This window comes from Cyclopterus lumpus, chromosome 25, assembly GCF_009769545.1.
Source record: "Cyclopterus lumpus isolate fCycLum1 chromosome 25, fCycLum1.pri, whole genome shotgun sequence".
Taxonomy (NCBI): Eukaryota; Metazoa; Chordata; class Actinopteri; order Perciformes; family Cyclopteridae; genus Cyclopterus; species Cyclopterus lumpus.
In genome coordinates, this window is record NC_046990.1 from 1997360 (window position 1) to 2020967 (window position 23608).

Genomic DNA, 23608 nt, shown 5'->3' on the forward strand with positions numbered 1-23608 from the left:
AGTGGCTAACAGGAAGCTACATAATGAGGGCACATTGAGGCGCAGGAATTGGCAAAGAGCAACGAGTCCAAATATTGCTCCTTACAGTCGTTACTACTCCACCTAATACAGGTAACACAAACAAAGTGGGGCTCACGCGCCTGTACGTGTTTATGTGGCTGTTTCGTTGTGTGTCGGTCGTGTCTGGTCTGCCGTGTTTCCTTCTCTTTGTACCGGAGCAGACGTGGTTCAGTGGGCATGCGTTACTTCACAGCAGAGGGAAACAAAATGGACCAACGTTAAAACAACTGTAGGAGGACGGCGAGGGTCTAACGGGCCGTCCGCGTGTCGCTTGTTGAGTCTCCGGTAACTTATATTCTGTCTGCTGCTCTAATACGCTTACAGGAGCTTTGGAAACCACGCATGGAGGATTTATTAATGTGGCTCCTGTGTTCGACTCTCTCTCACACACACACACACACACACACACACCTGGCTGTAACCTCACCTGTGATTAGCTGTAGCATTGATTAGTCTGGTCACAAAGGGGAGCGGAGACCCCGTGGACCCTTAAGACTGGAGCCAAAAGGGACCGCCATTTATTGATTCATCTGAGGGTTGTTATCATTATATTTTGTTCAACAATTGAAATGGAAATCCTTTTATTGTCATTGTACACAATACAACAACATAAGGAGTGCTGGGCATGATCAGTGCTATTTAAAGACACCACAAAAGACAAAACAACTCCAGCAAACGTCCACACGGGTCCTAAAATGATGCGTGAAATAGATGAATGCAATGTAAATTTACACTAGAATAAAGGTAGTTATTACACAAGATCCAGTAGATTTGTCCTCGAGAAGACGGCCTCATATTGCACGCGAGGAGCCTTCCAATGCTTGTTGTGGGGTTATAGAACATGTGGGGAAATCAAACACATATTTAGTTGACTTTCAGGCTCCCTCTAACAATGTTCAAATACATCTATATGAAAAGAAAATCACACTAGTATAAAACGGGAACCTAAGACGCAAAAATAATGCAGAAGTTAAATGGGATGAGATATATATATATAAGTCACTCTCAGGGTAAAGTGACAATACAAATAGATAGGATATTACTTTATTCATCCCCGGGGGGGGATTTAGTGAAGCAGCACCAAACATGTTTACATATATACAATACAATAAAATAGCAGGGCAGGACATATTACATTTACATTTAAGAATTTATATAATAAAGGAAAAATGAAAGCAGTGCAAGGCTTATTGATGTTCACTTGAAGAGGATCTGGCCAGAGGTGATTTATTATAAAGTCTAATAGCAGTGGGCAGGAATGTTCTCCTGTATCAGGAATGTTCTCCTGTATCAGGAATGTTCTCCTGTATCAGGAATGTTCTCCTGCATCAGGAATGTTCTCCTGTATCTGTCCTTGTGAAAGCAGAGCTGTTGGAGAACGTGCTCCGCTGTCCCTGCGGTACGTGGTGGAGAGGGTGGTCCTGGTTGTCCAATATGGACAATACTTTCTTCAGTGTCCTCCTCTCCACCACCTGTTCCAGATAGTCCTGTTTGCAGCCAATAAATACTAATATCAATATATAGTTGTGCTATAGTGTTTCCTAAAATAAATTTATGATCTCAACATTAAATATACTCTTTCTCTCTCTCAAAAATACAAACATTCGATATTTAAAAAGTAGAAACAAGATGGCTTCAAGTTTCCGTGTCACCCATGAGTGTTTTTTAAACTGGTCGGAAGGGCACGAGGTCACACGCCTGGAACTCAGGTTTAAGGTGAGCTCAGATCAACTTTCCTCGTTCAGCAGGCTTCTAGTGTCAGACTCTGCACGTTGAAGCTCAAACATCCAAGTAAACAATACGCAAAACACTTTTTTGCTTTCAACATCACAAGTAACGAATGGACTGGTTTGCCCGGCAGCGTTATCTTCATCCTCCTTTTATCTTCATCCTCCTTTTATCTTCCTCACCACAGGAGGAAAAAGCAGTCGGCCGCCCGTGTATGAAGACGAGTCAGAGGCAGCTATGGTGAGTAAAAGAGAGAATTAAAAGACGTTCAATAAAATATTGTCGGCTCTTGTGAAGTTAGGGTTTATACAGGCAGGAAGATGCCAAAGTTAAAACACAGCCATGTTTACATGATGTGCATTAAATAAGAATAAGGGCGACAGACTGGCCTCCTCATTTCATTGCTCTCCTCACCCTCCTCCTCATCTGTGTGCCAGTCTTCAGCGGTGGATCTCAAGACCAAGGAGGAGAAGGACGCCGAGTTGGACAGACGGATCGAAGCTCTTAGGAAGAAGAACGAAGCTCTGGTCAAGAGGTACCAGGTACGGAGTACTTTTACAACAAGGCACTCAACATGTGTGTCTTGTTTCTACCCATCACTGATACTACCAGAGGATGCTATAAGATAACTGAGGATATTATCGCTTAGGAACCAAAAAGCAAATAATGACTTCAATGGATGTCCGATTATATGGTAGAAATACACTCTATACATTGTTAATGTGGTAAATAACTAATCTAGGTGGAAACGTCTGGTTTTTAATGAAATATCTACAGAGGTGTATAGAGGCCCATTTCCACAACTATCACTCCAGTGTTCTAATGGTACATTGTGTTCTGAGAAGACTAATGATGATTAGAAAACCCTTGAAAACCCTTGAAAACCAGTGTGCAATGATGTTAGCACAGCTGAAAACAGTTATGCTAGTGAGAGAAGCTATACAACTGATGCAAATGGAGCATTCTTTGATGAAAGCAAAGTTTGAAGAACAAAATTAATATTTCAAATATAAATCATTATTGCTAACCTTGTCAATGTCTTGACTATATTTTCTATTCATTTTGCAACTCATTTGATAAATACAAGTCTGAGTTTTCATGGAAAACACAAAATTGTCTGGGTGACCCCAAACTTCTGAACGGTAGTGTATGTTTTAAACAGTTATTAGAGGTCTTATTTTTTCCACTATAGGACGTGTTATCTTTGCGTCATTTACAAATATGTCAACGTCTCCCTGCCGTCCTTGAGTCAGGGAATGGAATACAGATATTTTATTTGGAGAGCACTGTTTTTTGTTATTGCTCTATATAGCAGCTACCATTTCTCCTACCTGACATTATATATTTTATTTATTCTATGTTTATGTTAAGCACCTTTCACCAAGTCAAATTCCTCGTATGTTCAACGTACTTGGCAAATAAATACTTCTGATTCCGATCCCAAAAGGAAATAGAGGAAGACAAGCAGAAGGCAGAGCAGGAGGGCATCGCTGTGACAACACCCCGGAAGCCCCGCCCCCATGAGGCTGAGACGGACAGGAGGAAGGCGGAAAAAGAGAACTTCTCTGTCACAGTCGACCTTTCTAAGCCGACGGGGGTAAGGCGTGGTGTGGATCTGTTGTTAAAATCATAATTACACAGAGGCACACAATCATCCACTAAAACTGTGACGTCAGTCACATGACAGATCAGTTGTGGAAGCACAGTACGCGTCTTTCCACAATTCTTTGTTGTTTTGTTAACCTCTTTATCTGGTTTATCATGATCCTGCAGACAGAAGACTCTGCTTATAAACTGACAGATGTTCATTACTGTGTTCATCAGTTTACCCATCATGCTCTGCATCTGTCCTCTGCCCACTGCTTGTGTTGCATGTGTGGGCCGGCAGTTGCATTTGGGATAGATATATTTTCATTAATCTATGTAAAATCCTACCCGCAACATACTTAAAGGACAAGTGAGGGATGCAAATATAACATACACTAATATAGAGCCATTAATAAATTACTTAATATAAAATGAGATGTATCTGTAATAAACGCTGCTTAAAAAAAACCAAAATGGATATTCAACAAGGTGAACAATGATAACATGGAAGAATTATGAAGTTTTTTGTATAGTAAGAAATATGGATTACTTTTTCTTAGAAAAGAAAATACACATTTTAGTTTATATTTCCAGTTATTATTAATCACCAAGTCGCCTTATGATGTTCTGAGCTGCAGTGATGTAAAAGTCAGTAAACCTGTCGCTATGAAAAACGTAATTCAAATGCAGCTTTAAGTGTCATTGTGTATTAAGTGGTAATGTACACAGTGACATTACATTTTGATATTGATACATTATTGAATATAGTAGTTCTGGGTGCTGAATGGAGAAAAAGTTAACAGATGTGCATGTCTGTTGTTGGTTAATCTGGTGATTTAAATGCTCATCACATTGAGGCTACAACATCCTATGAATTCAAGTAGTCCTGCTGAATAATTTTCCACTTTGCCTTTTAATGGCCCAATAAAACCAGCAGTAATATTAGCATAACTACCAATTCCTTACTGTATGGAGAAAAAAAATCCATTCTGGAAAAATGGCATTAAAAACAATCTTGCTGCAAAATTAGCACATGACATATACAGAAAATACTACAAGTTAGCGTAAGAAAGTTGATTAGAGGATTGTTTTCATGGGTTTTGTGTGTACACCTCTGTTGCTTGGCCCATCGAGCTCTGCTCATCCTCACTTTGACGTTAATGTTGGAACAGCAGATTATGTCCTGTAATCGGTTCATCCAACTCCGTATGTAATTCAGTTCAGTCCTTTACATCTGGTATCATGTACTGCAAATTATTTAAACGCATCACAGTGTACCAGCAGCTCCATATGAACGCAAACAAATCACGTTTTGAGCTGCCTTCGTCATATTTCCTAAAAGTCTTCCTTTTTTAAAGTGAGTGTGGGGGTGGGAGCAGCTGAAGTGATTTTTGGCTTCACATAAAACCTCTTTGCACATTATGAGAAATTATACCAACAAAAACAAACGGTTTGTATGCAATTTATGCAACTGAATGGTTGAATATGGCCGTGATAGAATAACAAGCCTGTAGTCACACATACTTTAAAGTTAGAAGCACCTTAACTTCTGGTAAACCGACAAGAACTGTTCTTCTGTCCACTTGAGGGCAGCAGAAACAATAACACATCATCAACTTTCCTGTTGAAAGTGAACTTGAATGCAAACAGATGTTTATATACACACACCCAGCAGCTCAGGGCCAAGAGGTGGACTGCGGTGTACCGGTGCCGGCCGGCTCCTGCTGAGTACCAAACTGTCTCAAAAATTACGTCCGATGACTGCAGAGTTCAACCTGCAAAGGTTACAAGACAAACTTGGCGTCACACGTGTACCAGTCTAAATGGATATTCATTCAAGTCAAAAGGTCACATTTGGTTCATTAGCCTGTTCAACAGACTCCTGATCCACGAGCTTAAAGAGCTCCTTGAAAAACGGTCGTTGCCGTTTTCTCAGAGTTCACCATGTTGTATTTTGCATAATCCATAGCCCGATTAGTCTTTTGTACTTCTTATATTCAGATTGAGGAGACTGCGTGTGTTTAAGTTAAGTACAGATACTTTTTCCCCACCCCATTTGGCAACTTGAACTTAGAGAATTACCACTTAATTACCTGCCAAATACCGTTTTTAGAATAAAATATGATAGCCGTGTGCACAGATGATTTACAGTAATTTATAATATGTTTGGTTTAAGAGACCCAAAACAAACTATCCTAATCATCTTCTGACTGGCAAGGATTTTCTTATGACCCCTGAAGTTCCCGCACGCCATGTTGAGCTCCATATAGTGACTGAAATTATCAAAATATGGTTCTCAGTAACTGAAACCTCCTGTCCATGCTGTAAGTACTGTGTGTGTGTTTCCTGCAGGACAAGAGAGTCGTGAACGACTGGAAACCTGGAACGCCCCGCGGCCGGAAGACATCTGAGGAGAGCGACGGCCACCGAGGGTCGCCGAACGATGGCGGCCACCGAGGGGGGCCAAACGATGGCGGCCACCGAGGGGGGCCGAACGATGGCGGCCACCGAGGGGGGCCAAACGATGGCGGCCACCGAGGGGGGCCAAATGATGGCGGCCACCGAGGGGGTTCGAATGATGGCGACCACCGAGGGTCGCCGAACGATAGTGGCCACCGAGGGGGACCGAACGATGGCGGCCACAGAGGGGGGCCAAATGATGGGGGCCGGTGGGCGAACGACGGCGGCCACAGAGGGGGATCGAACAACGACGCCCACAGAGGAGGGCCAAATGATGGGGGCCGGTGGGCGAACGACGGCGGCCACAGAGGGGGGCCAAATGATGGCGGCCGGTGGCCTAACGACAGCGGTCACCGAGGAGGGCCGAACGACAGCAACCGGGGAGGGCCGAGTGATGGCCATAGCCCCCCCAGGAGGACGAGTTCTGGACGAATGGATCGGGGAGGTCAGAGAAGAGGAGGAGGAGGAGGAGGAGGAGGAGGAGGAGGAGGAGGAGGAGGAGGAGGCGGCCGTCGCCAGGAGAGAAGAGAATGGGAACCTCGCACACCCAAAGATGGAGAACCTGGGGAGTCAGGAGGTCCGGGACGCAGAGGAGGAAGGAGAGGAAGAGGAGGTGGTGGAGGTGGAGGAGGAGGTAGTGGGGCTGGTGGTGTTAGTGGAGAAGAAGAAGGAGGAGGCGGGACACCAGGTGGCACGGACAGGAAATCCAAGGTGAGTGTGGATTAAAACAAACATCTTAAAGCGACTAAACTTAATTGATTGATATGAAGTCACCGCGAAAATCCTGTTTTATCAGTTTACCTGAGAGGGAGAGAGAGTGGTTCATTATGACCTCAGACAGATGTTCGTCATGCTTTGAAAAGACTCTATTTGACTCTGAATTATCATAATTTACTAAATGAACATCACACTGTATTGAAGAAGACTTGAAACTAGAGATTGAGACCATAAACTCATGTTTACAATGTTTACTGAGGGAATAAATCAAGAGAAGTAGAGTCATTTATATAGACTTCTATACAACCAGAGGCCATTTGAAACAATGCAAGTTTAAGACACTTAAACATTGGCTTCACTTTTCAAAACAAAGGTTGATGCCTGGACACAGAGTCATCCTGCAAAATGTCTCCTCATTACCACGATGCAAAGCCATCCGGTGCACATTTCAGATGAGATGTGTGTGTGTGTGTGTGTGTGTATATATGTGTGTGTATATATAGATAGATAGATAATTGTTAAATCCTTTCTGTTTTTGGTCTGCGTGCCAATATTAACGTCTTGTAGTTGTAAAATAATCAACTGTTATCTGTCAGTAATGATGCAGCCCTGTGTTGTTGTTTTTTTGGACAGGAATGGGAGGAGAAGAGGCGACAGAACATTGAAAAGATGAATGAAGAGATGGAGAAAATAGCAGAGTATGAGCGAGGACAGCGGGTATGAGACTCACTGTTTACAGATTATTTTATAGTCTCATAGCTCATCAGATGGTATTGATCTGTTGAGCTTTTCTTTTTCTTCAAAACTATCCAAGATTCCTGTCTTCTCAGACTCACAGATTTCAGCTTTATTGATCAACCTAAAACGCTCATATTTCCTCTCAAAGAAAAAAACGATGCATATTAAATCATGGATGAATCATATTTTCCTTATTTTTTTAAGTGTTCCCAGATTTTAATATCTGCTGACCTCCTATATGCTTACATCTTTTGGCTTTACTTGGTCTGTGGTCAAAAGGAACATGGAGGACACGTCAAATGTGGCAGCTTTAATGAATGAATCTTCTCCTTAGCCGGATGGAGACAAGCCAATCCGTAACTTCCTGGACGACCCGAGGCGTTCGGGCCCGGCACCAGACATCGACCGCAAAGAGGGCAGCAGGAGACATGTACGAAACTGGGGAGGGCTGGACTTTGATAACGTGAAGACAGGAGCCGAACTGGAGAAGGAGTGGACTGTGAGTGATGTCGTTCTTTGTAAAGGTCCTATGGCTTTTAACAGTCACCCAGTCTTGTACTTTCTACCGCAGCATTATTATATTTTCCTCACTTTGTAACACCTGATGTCTTTGTAGAGCCGAAGGCCCGGACCAAAAGGCTCCATGGACATGACCATGTCCATGACTGGCCGGGAGAGAGCGGAGTACCTGCGCTGGAAGAAGGAGCGTGAGGCGATTGACGAGGAGAGACTAGCGCGCCATCGTAACGCCACGGGCCAGTGGAAACGAGAGTGGGACGCACAGAAGACGGAGAACATGTGAGGAAGAACATGTTGAACCTCAGTTTGAAAAGATTAGTTTGAGGAAGAGGAGGAGGCAGGAGGCAGGAAGAGGGAGGAGGAGGAGGAGGGAGGAGGCAGGAGGAGGGAAGAGGAAGAGGGAGGAGGAGGAGGAGGAGGAGGACCAGCATTTTCCGTGTGCTTGATTTTTTTAATCTAGCTGCAACTTACAATATTTGTTAATTATTAATTCATCTGGCTGGTATGTTTTTTTAAAATGTACTAATTCATTATTTTGATGTCAGAAAATAATTAAAGGAGCCAGCTGAAATTTCCCAAAGTGCCAAGATGATATATTCGAAATGCTTGTTTTATTGACCAACAGTCCAAAACAAAATTTATAATCCATTTATAATCAGATGTGTCAAAGAAAATCTTTAACCAGGAAATGATTGGATTGTTTTTTTTGTTGGACAAATGACAAACGACTTGAAATTGAAAAGTCTTACATCTGAAAAGTAGGACTATCAAAAACAGAAAATATCAATTTAACTTCTTCAAACATGTACAATGTTCAGGAAGAAGTAAAGGATCTGAATGCTTCCTCCATCTCTGGACGGAGGGCGGGTTAGGACGAGAGGAAGTGTTGGTCGTCATCTTCATTCTGAGGAGTGGCGAGCCGGACTCACGGAGGTGTGATGTGTTTGTTTCTAACCCTGCAGCCTTCTTCACAGGTTCAAGGAGGACGCATATGTGGCCTCGGAGGGCATCACACCCGATCAAGGCAGCAGGAGAGGCAAGTCTACGCACACACACACCACACTACCAGTGTGCTGTTGCCGTGGTTACACAACAGCTGGCGGGACGATGATCCCTCTATGACATCACTCCAACACGTCGTCTCATAGACACATCGTAAACGCACACCGCGAGACACAACCTCCCTCCTTCCAGCTCGTTAAGGCTGTTATGTAAATGAGAGTTGATTTAAGCTCGTTATGTAAATGAGAGTTGATTTAAGCTCGTTATGTAAATGCTCGCTGCATTTCCCCGAAGTCCAAATCGACCTAAGTCGCAGTCGTGATCTGAGAGCAGCTTTTAGAAGGAACCCACTTTTCCTTTTAATGGCGCCGATTGAGTCCCCTCTCAGTGAAGTCATGTTACAGTAATAACAACAAGTGAGGAAATGGTCCCGACCATTTTATGTCAGCCTTTATTAAATACAATTTATATTTTAAAATGGATTTGTGCCGTGTCACCTGAGGCCCGTGCTGTCACTGAAATAAAAGAGAAATGGTTCCCTATGATAACGTCTCACCACAGCAAGGCGATCGATGACTGCATCAATAGTCCATTTATATTAATGATATTGTCAAGCTATATGAATACATTTAGAATTCTGTTATCCTATACTTCAAACCGGAAGAAATGTCAGCATGATTGTGAAGTGTAATTTTCTTAAATGGTGACTGTGTAATGTTGATGAAATGTGAACCATTAGTGGAAAAGGTTTGGATAACGGCACACTGATTGCACATGCCTCCTCCAACTGGTCTGGATCACTTGTACATGGTTCCTCCTAAGAGAAGATTCAAAATACAAGAACAACAACTGTGAATGCAGCCGGTTCTAAATGACTCGTACGAGCCACTTAGCAACCGATCTGCTGGCCGAGTGGTTCTTGAGGCACGTTGAGTATCTGAAGTCGTCTCCTTACAGTGTCCTAACAGGGGAGCTTTATTATGACATCATTTTGCTCATGCATGTTTTTAATTCCAGGCAGTCATCCGGATGATAAAATAATTCACTGTGGGACCGTAGTAATCCCACGACACCAGTCCGACTCTGCATCTTTAATGCTGCTTCCTTTCTGTTTGCGCCTCGAATGCAGATTTAAAGAGCACAACTCCATGTTTCAATGAAACAACCTGTCACTCTGGGCTGATTGACATGTGAAAGATCAACATATTAAAACTAAGGCCTTTAGAGGGCGATGCTAACAGAAATATTCTTAAGAGTTAGTTTAAATCGTGCTTTTATGAAATTAATGCAATTCAACAATTTGAAGAAATTCATAATAATATCAACATTTTAATAAAACAAACACTATGTGGACCAGGTTGTTCCAGGTAGCCCTCGATACACCTCATCTCAGTGCCTCACATGGTTACCTTGTAGGAGATCATTTGTTTTGGTTTATGTAGCAAAATGAATAATGTTTACATTGTTATGATATCCTTGATTTATCTTGGTGTGTGTGTGTGTGTGTGTGTGTGTGTGTGTGTGTGTGTGTGTGTGTGTGTGTGTGTGTGTGTGTGTGTGTGTGTGTGTGTGTGTGTGTGTGTGTGTGTGTGTGTGTGTGTGTGTGTGTGTGTGTGTGTGTGTGTGTGTGTGTGTGTGTGTGTGTGTGTGTGTGTGTGTGTGTGTGTGTGTGTGTGTGTGTGTGTGTGTGTGTGTGTGTGTGTGTGTGTGTGTGTGTCCGTCTCCGTCTCCGTCTCCGTGTCCTCTCTGCAGCCCGGGGGCGTAACTGTCGTACAGAGCCTCGGGGCAGGGCCTCAGGTTAGACCACAGCATGGGACTGAGATTACATTGTGTGTGTGTTTTAAAATGTTGTTTCCATTTGTGTGTCTGTCTGAAGCACAACAGCTGCATCCAAAACCAAACTCACAAACCAGAGTTGAGTCAGTAAAAAACAGTTGTTTTCATCAGCGTAGTTCACCATTATTAATGTGATTTAATAATTACAACCTGAATAGTTTAGTTTTTTTAAAGTATGGAAACATGGCCGTTTTAATGTGCTACAAGTACATAACCAAACATGTCGCATGCATCGTCTCATTTTATGTTTTAATTAGTTTATCTAATAGGGCTGTGTAATCTTTTAACGCTCTTACAAAGTCTTAAATGTTGCTCTCTGAATCCTAAACTCTGCACATTAACTTTAAGGCCTTTTACCATAACGGCTCTAAATTGTAATCATTTGTGAAAGTGAGGTTTGGCCACAAACAGTCCAATTCTGCTCAGGGTTTTGCTTTGGAACTGGGCGAGTGTCTGTAAACATCTGCTTCTCTTTGATGCATTGAGAGCTTCTGGCTGCACACACACACACACACACACCAAAATCCGTATGTGCGAGTGTTTTTAAACTAGTTTGTCGTTGCCTCCTCGGAGTACCTCGAGGGGGACGTTCGCCTTTCCATGTGGCCAGAAAAGGAAAATAGAAATTATTCTCTGATGTTTTCTAACAGCTGTTCAGTCCCTGTTGCTTCATCTCTTTGTGTCTGACTGAAGAGCACACTACAGATTTAACATTGCACCACCTGCCCCACATTGAAGCCTGCGCTCGCTTTGGCTTGTGGTTTTCTTTTTTCTTCTCCATTTCTATTTTCTGGAATGACTCGCGTGTCCTCTTCAAAGCCCCAGGGTGCTCTGTGGAATCTCTTCATCCTGAATTATTATTTCTTTTCCTCACTGATCCCTTCATTTTGTTTGTATTTCTTTTATGGAGCTCCTCCCCCTCTCTGCATCTCCTCCGATGTTACATAAGACATCCACATGTTGTTTTGTTTGCCCAAATACTTGTTTGAAGGCAAAACACTACAGCAAAATAATGTTTTTCATTCACTTATGAATTTGGAGATTTGGGTTATTTTTCTTCCGTAAAGTATCTACTTTCTAGTGAAAAGGAAACGTCTAAAATACACATTCAGGTGTTTATTTTATTACTATCTATTTACATCTGTAGATTTCTCCTAAATTCACCAAAAGTTATCATTAGATAATGGCTCATTTGCTAATTTAAATTTTAGAAAACTTGTAATAAAAAATTTACATTTCTTAATGAACCTGTTTACCTTTCTGGTTTGGGTACCAGATTTGTTTTTTGCACAGTATTGATAATCTTTATTATTTATAGTTTGTTTTTACCCGCACTCTATTTATATATTTGTACTCTGCTGCTGCACAATAATTCCCCACGGGCTAAATTAAGTTATTTCTTATCCTAAATACAGTTATCAGAGGAGGCCACTCTGAATACAGAACGGGGTTAGTGTGACATGCATGTAGTTCACAACTCATATTTTTATATATACTGTTTGGCCTAAACTCTCAGATTTACAGTTCAATATAATCTGAAATTAGAATTTATTTTTAATTGAATATTAATTTCGGCATGATATAGATGTCATACATGTTATTGACTCACTGGATCATGAATTTTGGTTCCTGCATTTTGAATAACTCCCTTCCTGTAAAGTATTTCCCCTCCACGGCCACCATTTCTTTCCCCATCTTTCAGTCCCTCTCCTCTCGGATTCACCGAGATGAAGTATCCCAAAACGATATGATTTACACTTGCCATCAATTTCTTATGTTCATTTTTATCCTTCCAGACGACGGCAAGCGACCTCCGAAAGCGTCTTCATTTGGTGACTTCCTGTCCCAGGGCAGGACCCCGGGGCAGCGAGGCGACCGGGGAGGAGGGAGGGGCCGAGGACAGAAACCGAGCTACAGGTAAGGTTGAAGGTGATGCTTTATCGCTGCGAACTTTTGATTCGGATTTTCAAGGTTGATTTATTGGTGACAGTTTTCATTTGTTGGCCTGTCATTCACAATATGGAATGTAACCTCGTGCATTTACTCAAGTGCTCTTCTTTCCATTGTACACAACTTTAGTTACTTTGCAGATTACAAAATAAAAAATCAACTAAATAAAGTTAAGCAACCCAGCAGTGTATAAAGTAACTAAGTTAGATTAGTTCAATTAAAGGGATGCATAACGTTTTCATATTTATGATCCACTAATATAATACATATGATTATATATAGTTTGCATAATGAGTACTTTTAAGTATATTTTTATCTTAATATCTTTTAGTAAAGTTCTACATTTATAAATACTTTTACACTGTAGTATTGCTACTTTGACTTAAGAACAATATTGGATTACTGTAATATGGTTGAGTACATCAAGGACCAGTTTGTTTACTCCGTAAAAGGCATCGTGTGTGTTTTTAGGGAGACTTGATATCTTTCTTTGTTCGTCGTTATTTGCCTCCAACGTTGATTTGTGTTGATGCCTTTCGACAGCATGCATGATAACCGCTGGGAAGGAGAAAAGGAAGAGGAGGAAAAGGAGGACAAGATGAAGAGAGAGGAGAAGCCTAAAAAGAAGGAGAAGGAGGAAGAAAAAGCCAAACCTCCCGCAGCACAGAAGGTAGTGAGGCTTCATCTGTATTAATAATGCATGAGTCGGACTCGGGCAACAAGACATTATTTCATTAAATGAGCGCTTTAGATAATTGTCAATTTATAATTTTCAATAAAGACGTTTTAAATGATCACCCAACTCTCCTGTTCCCCAGACCTCGGAGGGATGTTTCAGTGTCTTCCAGCTTTAAAGCCCACTGTACTACTACTGCTGCTCTGCAGCAAACAAACTAGCTGGTGAACACCGTGGAGCATTTAGCTCATTAAAGGAGTGATTTAAATGGTGATTGTGTAAAGTGACAACCTGTATGCAAACAGCATCACCAAATCAACGCCTCATTTTGCTGCCGCCAAGTGACCAAAAACTCTTGTTGCAGGTTTTTAGATCGCTTTTTAGAGGTAATTACTTTCCCATAAACCTCTTCTTTTAAATCTTTTCACAGGCGGAGCCGAAGAACGCAGAAGATGACGACGAAGAATGGGAGGATGCCAGTGAAGGAGAAGACGACGAAGGGAGCGACTTGGAACACGACTCCAGGGGCGACGAGAAGAAAGACACCGGGAAGGAGAAGCCAGCCAAGGGCAAAGACAACTCCCCTACATCTCCCCCACCTCGTTCTCGACCGCCATCCACAGGAAGCCCCAAAGATCAGAGGCCTCCCAGGCCGAAGGTCCACATCCCACCCCCGGCAGCAGTTCAGGAGTCCCCAGAGGGAGGCAAGCCCCTCAGCCCCTTCTTGCCCCTGGAGAGCCACCAGCCTGTGTCAGACTGGGGGGAGGAGATGGAGATGCTGTCACCCCGCAGCAGCATGGGAGGCGAGAGCCCACTGAAACCCCCCAGCGTGGAGGCCAGCCCACCCCAGAACAAGAAGGAAGAGGAAGAGGAAGAGGAGGAGGAGGAGAAGGAGAAGGAGAAGGAGAAGGAGAAGGAGAGCAAAGCTGTCAGCTCCAATGAACCTGCTGAGCCACAGAAAGAGGAGGATACAGGTAGAATACTTAAACCCAGTTGTCTCCATCTCTGTATTTTCTCTGCTTGACTTCTTGTTTCTCATCTCTTAATCCCGCCCCTTTTTTTTCATCTTCAGCCATAGACGTCTCCTCTGCTTCACAAAACACTAAAGCCAAGCAGACTGTGATGGTGTCAGAACCAGAGTCTGTTCCCACAGACTCCCCCGCTGCACCGCCATCGGACGCCGCCCCAACTGAGGTTTCTTGCTCCGCCCTCTCTGAGGTCAGCGAGGCTGCCGTGGCGATGGACCAGGATACACCTGCTGCTCCATCACAAGGTAATAGAAACCTCAAATAACAAACTAAACACGACTAAAAGTCGACAGTCATGCCAGAAGCTCTCTAAAGCTAGACCGTGGCAGATTTAAATGCTAACACTAGAGTAACAATGTATCAACAGCTCATTGTTACGCTGTCCAGAACAATGCAAGGCGCTCCACCCAATAGCTGTTAAGATATCTCCGTCTACACTAAATGTGTTGGATAAAGTGTTATTTGAGGGTAAAAAAAAAAAAAATTGAAGAGAAATCAATGAAATGGATCAGTAGCTAAAATGTTGTCAACTTTTCCTCTCTGACAGAGGACAAACTGGACACCCCTCCCCCTCCAGCCGCCCTGGAGGTGGACGGTAGCTCTTCTGAAGAGGAGGAAGATGATGACACGCCGGCTGCTGGGACCGCCGCTGCTCAGACAGCAGAGGAAGTTGAGACCTCGGAGTCAGAGTACTCAGAGTCAGAGACCTCGGAGTCGGATCCGGAGTCGGATCCGGAGTCAGAGCCGGAGTCGGAGCCGGCATCCTCGGAGCCGGCGTCCTCGGAGCCGGCGTCCTCGGAGCCGGCGTCCTCGGAGCCGGCGTCCTCGGAGCCGGCGTCCTCGGAGCAGGCGTCCTCGGAGCCGCCGTCCTCGGAGCCGGCGTCCTCGGAGCCGGCGTCCTCGGAGCAGGCGTCCTCGGAGCCGGCGTCCTCGGAGCCGCCATCCTCGGAGCAGGCGTCCTCGGAGCCGCCACCGCCGTCCTCAGGTGCGGTCTATATCAGTGACTTTTGAGACTGCCTTCCTGTAAACACGTCTGCTCACTTCTAACGCCGTCTCACACTTCGTCTTATTTAATTTTCTCTACCAAACAAACTACATTATATACATATAACCATATTAACTATTAAAAGTTGCAAACTCACAAATGAAATGTACGACTGCATCCAGGTTTTGAGCAACGATCCCAGGAGGTAAACCCGTTATGTTTAAGACTCGAGCTGGATAGAGCTGCCGTTCAATCTGGACTGAGGATGGTCTCAGAACATGGAGGACAACATGTATCTCAGCAGAGCTAACTTGGAGCGCTACACACAAATCACGACCGTTATCAAGCGTCTCAGAGAAGGAGAGTTCAAAGAGGCAGGATGTCTCAGTCCGTTTAGCGTTATATATATATATATATATATATATATATATATATATATATATATATATATATATAAAAATAGCTTCTTGAATATCTCCTAAAGGAGTTTTTGGAACCGAGAAGTAATTCTGAGACGCTTAATAAATAAGTTCAGTTATTTTACCGCCTAACCAGAAAGCAAAAACTACAAATTTCATATTAGGCTATGATGTAACTGCTAATTTCTGATAATAAGAGCCAGAAGAGAAGGACATTTGATTAAAGCCTCTAAAGGCTTTTCCCAGTCTGCGTGGCCAGTCTCACCAGCAGTACCACCAGTTCTGGTTGCCATGGGTGAAAACCTCCAATCTGCTCCCTGCTGAGCTCCTTGATTCGTAGCCTTCCTGGTAGAACGTGTCCTCACAGCTTCAGACCATTTTAATGGCACTGTTGGCTGAGTGTTTTTGCTTTCATGGTAAAAACAAAAGCCCAGAGAGGACCTTTTAAAAAACAACTGAAGTTGTTCTTGATCTATGCAAACCCATTGTTGTCTTATTGTTATTTAGATTGAAACAGTAGAATTAGCCACTTGACTGGAAATGCTCCTCCACCACTGATTCATTAGTGTGTACATGTTGAGTGAGAATAGGAACCACTCACCCCGGTGAGAGTCCGCCTCACTTCTGTTTCTGCACACAGCCTTTCGAAGGGGAGCTAAGTGAATACACCACAAGCTAGATGAGGAAGTCCTGTCATTAGTGGTGTTATCGCTTTGGCTAATGGCGAAGTTTTTAGAAAACAAATCATTTTAGATCAACTTGTTCCAAGTGTAAGCTCGCCAGAGTGTGAAAACTCAGGAGTTAGAATATGATGTGCTGCTTGGATTCACAAAGCAAAAATGAATTACTCTTTTCTTACCAAAATGACCCCTGTAATCTTAACATTGAGAATTAAAATAACACATTGTAGCTACATGGTTTCATCAAAGGGACATTTCTGCACCTTTTTTTTCATGTGGATGTCCAATAAGCAATGTGTGGCTTTAATTGACTACATTTACCATCAACTGAGTGGACAGCCACGTAAAACATGAATATTCCCTTTAAAGAGAACCTGAAGACTAATTTGACCTTAATTAGTGAAGTAACCAGTAATATAAATTGGGTTGTTAAAGGAACAATCAGTGCACTCGCATCAGTCGCTATAAAAGCTGCTGTAGCAAGTAGAGCTAAAACAAATTAGTCAATTTAATCCTACATTTATTTGATAATCAGTTATTACATAATTCTTTAAGGCCAAAGATGCTGTTAGGATTTCATGTTTTTTGATTTTATTTAATGCAAAAGCCGCTGATTACATTTAGAATTCTTCCTCTGACTCATAAGCAGCAGAAGTCCGATGAGCTCATGGTGTGTGTGTGTGTGTGTGTGTCGCACACACACACACACACACGCACACGTCTGTTGCTCTAATTGTGTGACAGTGTTATCGTGCGTGTTGGTGTCGGGTGGAGATCAGGAAACCAGGGAAATTAGAAGCACAATTATGTTTTTAAAAGGCTTTTTAGAGGAAATGAGCTGCTGACCGCCGAACAGACAGAACGGAGGCCGTTTGAAGTCTGATTTAATTAAATCTTGTGATGGTTGTGAGGCTCCACAGTGGGGTATCTGACACTCAAGTACCAGCTAACACCCCTATTACAAAGCACAGACCGTTCCAGTGATCTTTTAGTCAGTTTAAATTCAGAAAATGAAAGCATAATGGTGGAAAACTGGGCCAATGTAAGGAAAAACTAATCGTAATCCAAAAATACAGACGTGGTACTTTCAGGTCCAATTTCACTGAACCATTATTTAGTGTGGTTTACTATTCATTTATATAGGAACGTATTGGAAGTCCTTTTTGTCTGCTAAATATGACCAAAACAAGGGGAAACCTGGATCAGTCTGAAGTTAACAATCTGCCTATCTTCACCTCTAAAGCTCACTAATTAACAAGTTATATCTCGTTTGTAAAAATGTAATTGGTTTATTTGGCCATTTTATGACACTCCTGGTTTGAGATTGTAGAAAGAGAGACACGAGGAACAAAAACGTGCATATCATACTACTGTATCATTCAATTCAATTCAGTTTATTTTGTATAGCCCAATATCACAAATTACAAATTTGCCTCAAATATCATATATTTAGATTTCACTGAGACGCAGAGTTTTCTTCAGGAATTATACAGGATTATGTTTAATGTATTATTGAACTTAAAAGGGCATCGTTTTAAATAGAACATTATATTTGTATATTTATAGAAGTGATCAAAATGCTGGCTGTGACTTAAATATCAGGAACGTGTCCGGACACATCTATTTTTTTTTTGCAGCTGCATGATCCAGTATTGATTATTAGGCACTCATCACTGCTTGTGATTATTTCAGCAGAGGAGCTGAGTGCTCCTCTGCCCGCACGCACACACACACACACACACACACACACACACACACACGCCCGGGGCCGCTTGCTCTATAAATGTGCCCACTTCATGGATACCGTGATGGGCTTTGAATAACAACATTAAGCACAATGACACACGCGCTTCATCACTTCCTCCCTGTGCTCGTTCCAACAGGCTGAAGCTGCTGGGGACAGAGAGGCTCATTTCTGCTGCGATGGATGAAGAACGTGTTCATTGGATCAGTGGCCACCACACATCTAAAGAAATGAAGGACAAACATATAAATGATCCTGCCATCGTCATGAGGAGGGTCGGCATCACTGGCCTGGCGCTCTCGCTCAGCTGTTTCTTTTGGGTCAGTGGGTCTGATAACCTCTGGGCCGCAGCCATGTTTTGAAGATATGGAGAGAAAAGTCTCACATCATTGAATTGAATTGAATTTTTTTTTAATGTTCTCGCTTTGGGGTGTTGAGGTTTTTTTGCACTGGGAAAATGAAGCGTTATCCAATTTGGTCAACGTGTAGATATGTTTTCACTCATTTAAAGAAAAGTCACTTTGACACCCTCCGGTGAACCTCGCAGAATCTGGCGCGGCATTAAATCTTCCCTGTTTTTAGATTTTAAGTTGATGAATTTGAGCCTGGGAGCCGGCATTGGCTGAGCCAGGTGATGAGCTTCTGTCAGGACATATCGGTTCATAAAAGGCTTTCGGCTGACCAGTTTGGAGGTCAATATCTTTTTTTATAAGCATACCGCTCAGCTCTCAGGAACGGAACTCGCGTGGATCATTTCAGTTGAAACCGATCCCTTCATCAATGATTAACCCATTAATTCAGCGCTCCCTTCGTTCTGTCTTGTTTCGTCACACATTGAGACGCCTGCATTAACAGCTGCTGTCTTTTGTTATTTCCTCATCAGAACATGGCGCCAACATTACCCACAATGCAACTTCACCGCTGACAAGGGGCATCACTTGAAGCAGATTATCAGATTTTATACAGCGCTACGGCGTGCCAGCGGGGGGCTGGCACGCCGTAGAGCGGTCAGAGCTACCATGAATAGAATAACGGAAGCATATACAGTCTACATATACAGATCAGTGTGAACAAGATCATTCTTATGGAAAGGACCCCACAGAGATGGATCCTTTTGTAAAAGAGTAAAATCCTTGTTTTACGTATTTTATTAACGGATACAATCATGAAACGATAGCATGTGTCCACATTCAGGTTACTGTCAGCGGCTAGCTGAGCGTGTTGGTGTGCCCGGCTAACGGTGGCTCCACAGGTTTGACGTGGATGCAAACTGGACTCGTCGTGGCTGTCGCTGCAGAGCTTTTGGTTGCAGCGTCTGTTGTGAGTGACTGGTGGCCCATCTTGGGACCTCCGTTAGTGTTCATAATGTGGAGAAGAGGCCCCGCCCCCCAGCCTGTCCTGCTCTGTGGCTTCATTGTGTAACTTTGAATTACTTAGGCTCCATTTTATTCTTTAAAAAGACACACTAAAGATCCTTTCACTGCAGATGCATCGTGACGTTTTAAGTGTACTTTATTTAATGTTTTGCTGTTGTAGAATAACTGACTTCAGACATAAAGTTCTTTTGGTCGAAGCTTCCGCTCTGATTAACTTCAAGGTCAGGTGTTGCTCAAGGGCGCGCGACATCCTCCTCGTTATCAAACGCCAATCATGACGCTGTTTTTAATTATGTAATCGTGTCACAATCAGACAACATTTGATATTTTCCGTGACACAGACTGCGCTGTCGTTTTGTGAATCATGACTTGTACAGAGGAATCTGTTCATCTCCGTCTGAAGGGACACGCTGCCTCTCGCTGTTTTTAAGATCACGGTTCTCGTTCCAAAATGGCGTCATGGTAAATGTTTTGGCTTTACGTTCAATATAGTTATTTTTGAACGGCTGCGTTTCGAGGACATAATTGTCTCTTCTTTGGAAATATAGATTATTGTGTTAAATAAAAGTGGAGTAACATGAATTACTAATTGAGTAATGAAGAGTTAATTTTGGAACGAAGCCTTCGTACCTCAGCAGACTTAAAGGGCTTTTAGTTTGTTTCCTGCCCGCGGACCCCGGGATTAATGGATTGCTTTAATGTTTCCTGTGTTGTTTTCCGTAATAGAGGAATAAAAATTATGCTTTTGGATTGAAAGGAACTGCAATATGTACAGTTTTTAAATGGGGGGGGAAAGAACATTCCACAGTTGGGTGTATCTGTATAAATGTAGCTTGTGAGCTATGAAAAGATACTAGTTATTTTGGTTAGTTTTTTTGCACATCGATGTTTGTTTTTCTGAGCTTCGATGACGGATTGTATCTAAGGCAGAGTATATTTCAATATACATCCATTTCTACAATGTCTTCCTGATTGATGCACGAAATTGCTCCGAGAACGAAAAAAGGTTTGTCCCTTTATGGAACGGAGACGTGCCGCTGTTTTCATAAAGGTTATCAGGACGAGCAGGAATCCAAAAGTATAGCTTTTAAACGCTGTCGACGCCATTGATGAAATAAATGTCCCTCGTCAGCGATACAGCGGACAGGTGGTTGAACCCACATGAAATGTAAAGCACACGGTTGCTTATTAGTTTTTGTTCCTCTCATTTAGCCAATAAATGTCTGATTTCTGAAGTTGGTCTGATTTCTTCTGTAGCTGTGAGACTCGAGCTGTCTGAGGAGCAAGTGTGAAACATTGTATATGGAGATAGATGGAGATGGGAAACAATGTACCGTATTTTCCGCACTATAAGGCGCACTTAAAAGCCTTTAATTTTCTCAAAAAACGACAGCACCTTATAATCCGGAGCGCTTAATTAATTCTGGCTGTGCTTACTGACCTCGAAGTGATTTTGGCGCTCTGTCAACATGTTTTAGTACGACTTTGGTAAACTACAAAGCCGCACCTCTTGCAGCATTATGGTGCGTTCACCCCAAACGGCTTTATAACGCGTCAGTTTATTCGCCAGTCAAGTTGTGTTCATTTGTGTCTTTCGCTACCAGTTGCGAAAAGTGGGCGTGGCTTATCTCCGTGGCTTGTCTCGGTAAAAACAGTTAGAATTTCCTCCATCCACCACGGTCTAAATAACATTCAACATTAATGAATCAAAGGTACGGAAGTGGAGGAAGCAAGAAGATGACCTGTAAAGTAAAGAAGACCACACAGAGTCACGCTAACGTTTGATTTAGCGGTATCAGACTGTTTTTTTACGTGTTACAACTGAACAAGGTTGGGAGTTATTGTGAATACGCTTATTAACGTTTGAACAATGTTGAGAGTTATTGTGAACACGTTTAATAAAGACTGTTTTGTTTCGCTTAATGCGCCTTATAGTCGGGTGCGCTTTATATATGAAAAAAGAACGAAAATAGACCATTCATTGACAGTGCGCCTTATAATCCAGTGCGCCCTATAGTGCGGAAAATACGGTATATGGAGGTGCGAAACAATGTATATGGAGATGGGTGGAGATGGGGAAACAATGTATATGGAGATGGATGGAGATGTGAAACAATGTATATGGAGATGGATGGAGATGGGGAAACAATGTATATGGAGATAGATGGAGATGGGAAACAATGTATATGGAGATGGGTGGAGATGGGGAAACAATGTATATGGAGATAGATGGAGATGGGAAACAATGTATATGGAGATGGATGGAGATGGGGAAACAATGTATATGGAGATAGATGGAGATGGGAAACAATGTATATGGAGATAGATGGAGATGCGAAACAATGTATAGAGATAGATGGAGATGGGGAAACAATGTATATAGAGATAGATGGAGATGGGAAACAATGTATATGGAGATGGGGAAACAATGTGTATGGAGATAGATGGAGATGGGAAACAATGTATATGGAGATAGATGGAGATGGGAAACAATGTATATGGAGATGGGGAAACAATGTGTATGGAGATGGATGGAGATGTGAAACAATGTATATGGAGATAGATGGAGATGGGAAACAATGTATATGGAGATGGGAAACAATGTATATGGAGATAGATAGAGATGGGAAACAATGGAAATGGAGATAGATGGCAATGGGAAACAATGGAGATGGGAAACAATGAATATGGAGATGGGAAACAATGTATATGGAGATAGATGGAGATGCGAAACAAAACAATGTATATGGAGAGAGAGAGAGAGAGCTGTCTGGTGAGCAAATCAATGAATATGAAAAGAGCACCAGCTGCATGGAGGGAGAGAGAGAGAGAGGCCATCATGCCAGGCACCCGAGGGTGCACTTCATTGCATTTTCTCCGCTGATGACTCGCTGCAGGCCTCGTGCACATCATGAAGACCTGGGGTCTCGTGCACCTTGCCGGCTGCAGCGGGACAAGAAGGGCCCAGAGCTGCTCTCTAACGCCCGGTTAAGGTCGCTCGATGCACGGCCCATACATGTTCACGGCCGCAGCGGTGACTCATCTGTGTGTCGGGAACGCTTTTTATTGCGTCTCTAGGTCTGGCGACCCGCAGCCGCGCACGTTCTGCAGGCTGGAGGGAGTCCGAGGCGCCCCTCGTCTGTAGCGGAAGTCCGCATCTCTCCTACTTTCTGCTGCGGGACGTTTCTCTCAAACTATGACCCAATCGTTAGGTGTTGCGTACTTTCAGCCCCTCCTCGTCCGAAGCTGCGTCAAGCGAGGTGGAGGCACGCCGAGCGGCGCCGGAAGCGTGGCGGAACTTCCTTCAGAATAAGAGTAGGATCTACATTCAGGCGATCAAAGTTTGGTCTTGATCTCATATGCTACATCATTTGTTGATTTTTGTATGCTATATTATTAATCCGAATTTTCACTTTACTGTTTAGTAAAAATGTATAAGATTTGTTTTTGTGTAGAAGTACAAAATAGTGGTAAATACTCAAACTACAAGCAAATGAAAATAGTACCACCGTTTTTAGGTACTTGAGTCATTTTTTCACTCTTTTTACTCTGCAGCTGTATTTGCTGGCAAAGGAAATAAAAGTATAAATAAATAAAAGTATAATTGACATGTTAAAGTTTAGCAAGTGTGCTGCAGAAACCTGTTATCTCTCTCTCTCTCTCTCTCTCTCTCTCTCTCTCTCTAGATTTAAAAAAAACAAAAAAAAACATACATCACCAGCTGTAGCTGTTTGTCCAGCCCTTCTAGATACTGATGTTCGTTACTTTATTCCACAATTACATGTCATTTAGCTGACGCTTTTATCCAAAGCAACTTACAATAAGTGCATTAAACCATGAGTCCAAACTCAGAACAACAAGAATCAAGCAAGTACAATTTCTTCAATAACGTTAAACTACAGAGTACTATCCGTAAGAGACATGTAAGTGCTACTAAAGTGTTAAACTACAAAGTGCTACTACGGCTCTACCTTCCCTATTCAAGGTATAGTCGGAAAAGATGTGTTTTTAGTTTGCGACGGAAGATGTAGAGACTTTCTGCACACGTTTATCTTTGTTGTTCTGGCGGTTACAGCTCTATTATTTTGAAAATCCCCACCGGA

At 42.7% G+C, this 23608-nt stretch overlaps 1 protein-coding gene across 3 annotated transcripts; it reads left to right on the forward strand.

Annotated features, from left to right (window-relative positions):
- On the forward strand, positions 1 to 20495 carry ccdc9 (coiled-coil domain containing 9). 3 transcript variants are annotated; one of them, XM_034528690.1, is made up of 17 exons: positions 1 to 111; positions 1976 to 2028; positions 2226 to 2330; positions 3236 to 3385; positions 5728 to 6097; positions 6146 to 6546; positions 7186 to 7269; positions 7625 to 7789; positions 7907 to 8088; positions 8784 to 8845; positions 10564 to 10608; positions 12444 to 12564; positions 13141 to 13267; positions 13704 to 14247; positions 14346 to 14546; positions 14849 to 15286; positions 18269 to 20495. In XM_034528690.1, the coding sequence occupies exons 2-17, from the start codon at positions 2026 to 2028 to the stop codon at positions 18271 to 18273; spliced, it is 3003 nt and encodes a 1000-aa protein (XP_034384581.1). In that variant the 5' UTR covers positions 1 to 111; positions 1976 to 2025; the 3' UTR covers positions 18274 to 20495. The 3 variants fall into 3 exon arrangements, with proteins under 3 accessions (XP_034384581.1, XP_034384580.1, XP_034384582.1); XM_034528689.1 differs by having other exon boundaries at positions 5728 to 6075; positions 6124 to 6546; XM_034528691.1 differs by lacking the exon at positions 10564 to 10608 and having other exon boundaries at positions 5728 to 6075; positions 6124 to 6546.
- The last annotated feature ends 3113 nt before the right edge of the window (positions 20496 to 23608 follow it).